The sequence below is a fragment of the Pituophis catenifer genome, unplaced genomic scaffold (assembly GCF_029215685.1).
Source record: "Pituophis catenifer annectens isolate HBS135680 unplaced genomic scaffold, rPitCat1.0.hap2 SCAF_9, whole genome shotgun sequence".
Classification (NCBI taxonomy): Eukaryota; Metazoa; Chordata; class Lepidosauria; order Squamata; family Colubridae; genus Pituophis; species Pituophis catenifer.
The window spans coordinates 14,952,562-14,959,870 of record NW_027256889.1 but is presented as its reverse complement, the minus strand read 5'-3'; the positions used below and the strand labels follow the sequence as shown (position 1 = coordinate 14,959,870).

General features: G+C 45.4%; 1 protein-coding gene across 2 annotated transcripts in view; it reads right to left on the bottom strand.

Moving 5' to 3' along the window:
* Positions 1–752: 752 nt before the first annotated feature.
* The window catches only part of TCEA3 (transcription elongation factor A3), a 35,157-nt gene continuing 28,600 nt past the window's right edge, over positions 753–7,309 (bottom strand). For both annotated transcript variants that reach the window (XM_070949244.1, XM_070949245.1), the window contains exons 11-13: positions 6,809–6,964; positions 5,647–5,865; positions 753–2,944 (exon numbers count right to left, since the gene is read on the bottom strand). In XM_070949244.1, the coding sequence (XP_070805345.1) occupies positions 2,936–2,944; positions 5,647–5,865; positions 6,809–6,964 (384 nt within the window). In that variant the 3' untranslated portion in view covers positions 753–2,935. The remainder of the gene's footprint in view (positions 2,945–5,646; positions 5,866–6,808; positions 6,965–7,309) is intronic.

Below are 7,309 nucleotides of genomic sequence, written 5' to 3'. Positions count from 1 at the left end.
TAGCCCTCTACACAATAGCAGCAGAAACTCACCACATGTGACCTGGGAAGCACATGTGACCATCAGCCAGCAAGGCTAGTTAAGACCCCCCACCCCCTGGGAATCTTGACAACCAATCAGGATACTCTTTCGGGGCCCCAAGAAATGCAAAACCAGAGAGACCATAAAAACCCGAGGATTTACTGTATCTGCCCTTTTTCTGTTCAGGAACTCAAGCCATGTGATCCTGTCCACCATTAAACCATCTTTCCAAGCAGTCTCCATGTTTCCAGTGTCTGTTTCCCCACTTGGAGCAGAACCCAGAAGGATATTTCTTCCTACAGAACCACCAAGACTTAACTCAAGTTTTAAATCAACAATTCTTCAAGTCTTTGTGGATCCCGTGACATCACACACACACACACACGAACCACAGGTTAAGAACCACTGATATAAGGTTTCCTGTTTGAGCAGGGGATTGGACTAGAACTTGGGTGGGCAATTGTGGCTCTTTTGTACCACCTGTGGACTTCAACAGCCAAGCTGTCTCAGGAATTCTGGAAGCTGAAGTCCACAGGTGGTACAAAAGAGCCACAATTGCCCACCTCTGGACTAGAAGGTCTCCAATGTCTCTTCCACCTCTGTTGTTCTGTTGTGGTCCCTGATTGCAGAACCACAGATATCATAGCACCTCATGTTTTGAAGACACCCCTGTCCTGATTGAAGCAACTGGTGTAGGAATTCCCATGCCCCAGTATGGACAGAGCCACAAATGACAGGTGAGGATTCAGTTTTATTTCTTTCCGTTGGGCATCTGCTTTGGACAATTCTAGTACTTGCTCTGCATGGCACAAAGTCATTTGAAAATAAGAGAAAAAGAAACATTAAAGTAACAAAAGAGGAAATTCCTCATCATGCAATAGCTGTACACATTTCGTTACTACTTCTGTTCCTCCTAGGGAGAGGCGGAAGTTGAGCAAACTCCGACATCCTAAACAACCTAGCAGGATTCGTTTTGAAAATCCTGGATAATTTAATAGCAAAACTGTAAGGGGGGAATTATCTGCCATTTTGAATGATTTTACATCCCCAACACATCTACCAGGGCTGCTTCTCAGACCTAGTTCTCTCCCTATCAAAAAAAAATGTCTATCTTACCCCAATTTAACTGCCCTCCAGAAACATGGATCCAGAATAGCCATGCTAACTAGGGCAATTCTACAAGCCCACATAGCAACCAAGGTAGAGAAGTAGATGAAATTAGCCACAGATCCATCATCAAATCCATTGAAGGAGGATTCTTAATGTATCAGTGACTGACATCCTTTTCTAAAATAGGTATTGCAACAGTTGCCTATTCAAAACTAGCTTCTCAGTGTACTTGGATGATCCTGAATCTATCATGGTTAATTTGTTATTATTTGATTCTGTCTTTACAGTGAAAAAGGAGCAGGAAGGAAATGAGCTGTGTCATCTCTTGAGGCTAGGAAGCGTATTTACATGCAGATTTCAACCTGTAACAATCACCTCCTATAAAGGATTCCAAGAAGGCAGCTTTGGAAGAATTTGGAGTGACAGTGCCAACACCAAAGGATCAAAGCTTTGATTTAGCCTCTGCAAAAGTGACAGGATAGGAAACAAAACAAAATTGGTAGCTGAGAGCATAGAGTCAAAAAAAATGGGAAGAGGAAGTACTTGGGCTGATGGTCTTTCCATTAAAGGTCTCCTTCTTGACATTAGGTGACCTCTCTTGCCCGAAAAATACATCCCAAACTTAGCTAAATATATAAAACAGGGGTTTTGGGCTCACTGTTGAGCTAAAGAATGGATGGAAATGCCAAGGGGATCAAACAATCCAGCCAATTAAAGGTTGTACCTCTATGAATCTTCTACTAGATCAGGGGTGTCAAACTCAATTTCACTGAGGGCCTCATCAGGGTTGTGTTTGACCTTGGGGGGCTGGGGTGGGTGTGGCCAGCTTGATCTCACTCATGTTGGGTGCTCTGCCAGTGAAAATGGGCTCCCGAGCTCTGTTTCCGGCTGCGACAGCCTCCTGCAACCCTCTGCCAGTTAGCAGAGGTTTGCAGGAGGCAGTCGCAGCCGGAAACTTAGCTCAGGAGCCTGTTGCAGGAGGCCGTCGTAGCCGGAAACAGAGCTCGGGAGCCCATTTTTGCTGGTAGAGGCACTGCGGGCCAGTTCCTCACTGTTTGCAGGGTGGCTCCGCACCGCGGGCTTGATCTAAGCACCCTGCGGGCCGAATCCAGCCCACGGGCCTTGAGTTCGACACCCCTGTATTAGATGCTACCTCTATTTAGTTTTTGACTCCTAATTACTGAGTCAGAACTGCATACATCCCATCCTTCTTTCCTCCCTTGCCGTTATAGTAGCTGATTTTAAATGTTACTTTCAATTTGCCTCAACAAACTACACTTTGTAATTCAAATAAGCTGTTGATCACCAGAGCCGGGCCTTCCAAACCCATGTGCTCAGGACATCAGAAACTTTCTCTGCTTGGGAGACTTCACTGGACATTGCCCACGCATGCACTGCCAAACCAATCTCTGCAGCCTTAAGAATGGAAAATTTTACATCTCCCCAAACAAAAGCAGGGAGCAACCCACAATCTGTTGGCCTTCTTCTATGCTCAGTGTTAATGTCTGCCTTTGCATAATGTAACTGCAGAACACACACAGCCCCCTCGGTGAGGGCACCAATATATCACCTGAGTACGAAGATAGGATTCCATTTAAGAAAGTCATTCAAACCGACTGCGTTTTTTTAAAAGAAAGAGATATCTGATGGGGTGGGAGTTGAAATGTCAGCATTTCAACCTTTGCAGGCTGTTTTTCTTTCCCTGCTTTTATTTCATCAGCTGGACAGTTCAAAGGTTTTCTTATCTCTTTGGCTGCAACAGGTACAACATCTTCGTGGCGCTGGCATATGGGTGCAAAGAGCATCAGCAGAACTGTAAAAACAGAATGTTTTCTCTTTAATAATGCAGGAAATTGCAGTCCAGATGTTTTGCCACTCTGCACCAGAATAAATAAATTGGGCACCAACAGTTTGAACATAAATTGGGCATAAGCCAAGCTCCTTATGAAATAAGGAAGTTGTGGAACCATCACATGTAAGGAAACATAGTGCCAATAGAAGAGAATATTTGTAGCTCAGGGTTCAACTGTGGAATCCTTGGGGCTCTCTTTATGTCCCAAAGATGCTTTTATTTTATTTTCAAGAGGCAACTGGACTTTCGGGTTTTTCTTTCATGTCTCATCCAAGAGGTTTCTTCAGCTCTGACTGGATGATGGGGAACAAAAAGATTTATACTCCTTGCAGACTGGTCATTTGCATTCTTTTATTCTTTTGAGGCCACCTGGAGGTTTATTTATTTTATTTATTTTTTTTTTATTTTATTCATTCAATTTAGATGCCGCCCCTCTCTGAAGACCCAGGGCGGCTATCTGTGTCATCAGGGTCACCTGAGTAGTGCAAATGCATGTGGAGCCTTCATGGAACTGTCTTCAAAGAAAAACCAGAAAGTCCAGTTGCCTCGAGGGGGAAAAAAAGCACCTTTGGGAGAACCATGATCTGGATGACTGAAAATCTCCATAGACTCTGAGCTTTATGATTTTCTTGCAGATGTTTCTTGCAGATTACCAAACTAGGTGTAGCAGGGGGGACGAGGGGATAAAAGGAGGGTTTATGAGGAAGGGGAGGAGTAGAGGGAGTGCAAGAGAAGGAAGGAGGGGCTTGGCTGGAAAAAGAAAAACAAAGGAGGGATAAGGGAATAGGATAGCAGAGGTTTCTGTGGGGCAAGCCTGAGGGAAATAAGAGGATAGGATAGCAGAGGTTTCTGTGGGGCAACCCTGAGGGAAATTAGGGGATAGGATAGCAGAGGTTTCTGTGGGGCAAACCTGAGGGAAATGAGGGGATAGGACAGCAGAGGTTTCTGTGGGACAAGCCTGAGGGAAATAAGGGGATAGGATAGCAGAGGTTTCGTGGGGCAAGCCTGAGGGAAATGAGGGGATAGGATAGCAGAGGTTTCTGTGGGGCAAGCCTGAGGGAATCCATGAAGGAGCAGAGGCGGTGGAAGAAGAGCTCAGCAGGCAATTCAAGAGAGAGAGAGAGAGAGGAGAGAGAGAGAAAGGAAGGACTGACCAGCCATATGAATACCATCTCATCACATGACCCTCCAGCTTGGAAAAGACTGACCATCACCCCACTACGTGTCCTGCCTGCTGAGAGCAGACTGACCATCATGACCCTACATGACCCAGGCCAGTAGAGGTACCTGACCGTGAGACCAGTGTGGACCAGTGGCCATGCCAAAAAGGGCCAGGATAACCTGGACACTAGCAGCCCCCCGACGGGGGTAGCATTACAAAGGAAACAATGGACTCTCTGAACAATGGTTCAAAGAGCATCAAAGACCTCAAAGATATAGTGTTTGGGTTAACTTACGGGCTTGTGTGATGCAGCTCTTGGTGCCTCCTTCAAAGAGCTGCCCGTTTGTCTGAGATTATACACTAACACAAGATGCTTCAGAAGGGATGTGGGTGTGCTGCCAACACCTGAGATATTTTGCTGGAATCGCACAGCTACTGCACACCCCATGGAAAACATCCAATTTCTGGAAGACCATACTACCTCCAAAGTGCCACTTCTCAATTTTGTACAATGCAGACACAAAAGAACAGAAGTTGCATTGCATTGACAAAGATGAATTACCTAATTTTTTAACTTTTCATTTATCAAATTTAGGGATTCGCTGAATGACTGAATGGGAGATGTACAGCTAAAAGCAAAAAACAAAAAAAACATATAAAAAACCATAGGAGATAGTAATAGTAATCATCTGCTTAAAGCAGGGGTCCACATTCCCCAGTCCATGGACTGGCACCGGTCGTGGCATGCCATATAAACCAGGCCGTACAAATAAGCAAAGCCCCATCCACGGGATGCAGGCAGCACACAAAACCACACCCCCTCCAGTCCGTGGAAAAACCTCTCTCCAAGGAACCAGTCCCTGGTCCCCAAAAGGTTGGAGTCCCCTGGCTTAAAGCTGTTGTGGCCCGCCAGCAGCCAGCAGAGCTGGCAGCTGATTCGGACAGTGAGGAGGTTGGGGAGGAACATGGGCCAGTCCTGGAGTCTGGGGAAGGCTCTGATGAGGGCTCTGCGTCAGAGGCAGAGAGAGAGCCAGGGCCAGATGCCAGTTATCAGCTGCCTTCAGAGTCAGACATCAGTGGGGCAGAAGAACAGCTGGAGCCTGTTCCCAGTATGCGCATGTGCAGAGTTGCCAGACGAAGGGAACAGCTAAAGAACAAGGGTCGACTCGGGAGTAAGGCCACAAGTGGACAATGAATGGCCCCTCCCAGAGGGAATAAAAGAGGAGCGAAAGGGGAGTGGAGTTTGCAGGAGGCAATTAGTTTGCCTAATTGGTTTGTGACTCTGAGACTCTTTGCAAAGTTTTGAAGATATCGGCCTGGCAGCTCTCCAAGCCAGATAAGGTCTGTGACTGTAAATTCTCCCTTGAAAGACTTTGCTGAAGGTGAATCAGAGGAATTCACTGTTTGTTTAATAAAAGTTTTGTCGGGATAAGGAGTCTGCTTCGTGCTTTTTGGGGAAGCCTAGGTCAGAACAAAAGCATTTGCTAGCAACAATACAAACCTTCCAGCGATTGCCACACTCATTACAGAGCACGAAAGTCGTCATGGGCTCATCGGCGCTCCGGGTTTGCACCTGATTATAGGTGCAGTTCTTTTTCTTGCACTTTCCGCACTGGAAGAGGTCGGTGGCGGTACCTCCTGTCTTTGCCATCTGATGCTCTCGGATTGCTTCTTGGGTCATGGCGTTTCTTAGCTCCTTCAGTTCATCACTAGCCATTTCCTGCAACGCACAACAGCGTTCACTGTACCAACTTGCAGCGGTGCCTGTTTAGTTAGGCAGGTTTCCTCCAAGTTAAGTCTTGTTGGCCCTGTTCGGTTCCAAAGCTAGTGGGAACATTGGCACACAGTGCTCAATTGGGTTTAAACCTTGGTTAGGAGTTTTGACTATACAGGTAGTCCTCGACTTACAACTGTTCATTTAGTGACCATTCAAAGTTACAACAGCCCTGAAAAAAGTGACTTATGACCATTTTTCACACTTAGGACCTTTGCAGCATCCCCACGGTCAAGTGATCAAAATTCAGATGCTTGGCAACGGATTCATATGTATGACTGGGGGTCATTTTACGACCTTGCCAAGCGAAGTCAATGGGGAAGCCAGATTCACGTAACAACCAGATTAACTAACTGCAGTAATTCACTTGACAATTATGGCAAGAAAGGTCGTAAAATGGGGCAAAACTCACTTAACAAATGTTTCACTTAACAAAAGAAATGTGGGGCTGAATTGTGGTCGTAAATCAAGGACTACCAGTACAGGGTTACGTTATGCTATGCTATGCTAATCTATTTAGTCAAATGACCAGCATAAAACTTGCATGAATCCAGATATGCAATAACTGTCATGTATCATTAAAATAACTGCTATATTTACATTTAAAAATGCCATTAAAGACTTAAATTAAGGTAATCAAGCTTAACAAACAGATAGCTTTAAAAATCTGATTATCACATCTCAATACAACAGACTTTGCACACAGTATAGCTAATCACTGTGACAATATCCAGCTTTTGTATAATGATATCCATCATCCAAGTGCCATGGGGATACCATCTCTCATTTGACTGACCTTTCCTCCTCCCACAACTGATTTGTTAAATTCAAGTTTTATTTGTATTATACGGGCCTGAAAAACAACAACATGCCGCCTCTTTCTACTGACCTCTGCCGTCATCTTTGCAATTAGGGCTGGCGGGATGCTTCCGCACAACACATTGCGCCGCAAGCCAGGATTCTTGGGGTCCTTCAGGTTGCTAATTCTGCTCCTCACTCGGTTCCGGTATTTCATATCTGTGCTTTTCAGTTCTTGGTAGATATGTGGCAGCATTAAGGAATAATGTTTGTTTTAGTCTGGACTAGTTTGGTCTAGTGATTAAAACCCCACGCAAAGAAACCAGGAGACTGTGAGTTCTAGTCTTCCTTTAGGCATGACTTTGAGCCAATCAACAGGAGACGGAGAGTGATAATCCTGTCTCAAGGCATGAAAGCAAGTGGGGGACTTTAGGCTAATCACCAGGAGATGGTGAGTTCTAGTTCTGCTTTAGGCATGCAAGCTGGCTGGGTGACTTTAGGCCAATCCCCAGGAGATAGTGAGTTATAGTCCCACTTTAGGAATGAGAGTAAGTCGGCTGAGTGAGTTTGGGCCAGTGCCCGCCCCTCTTTC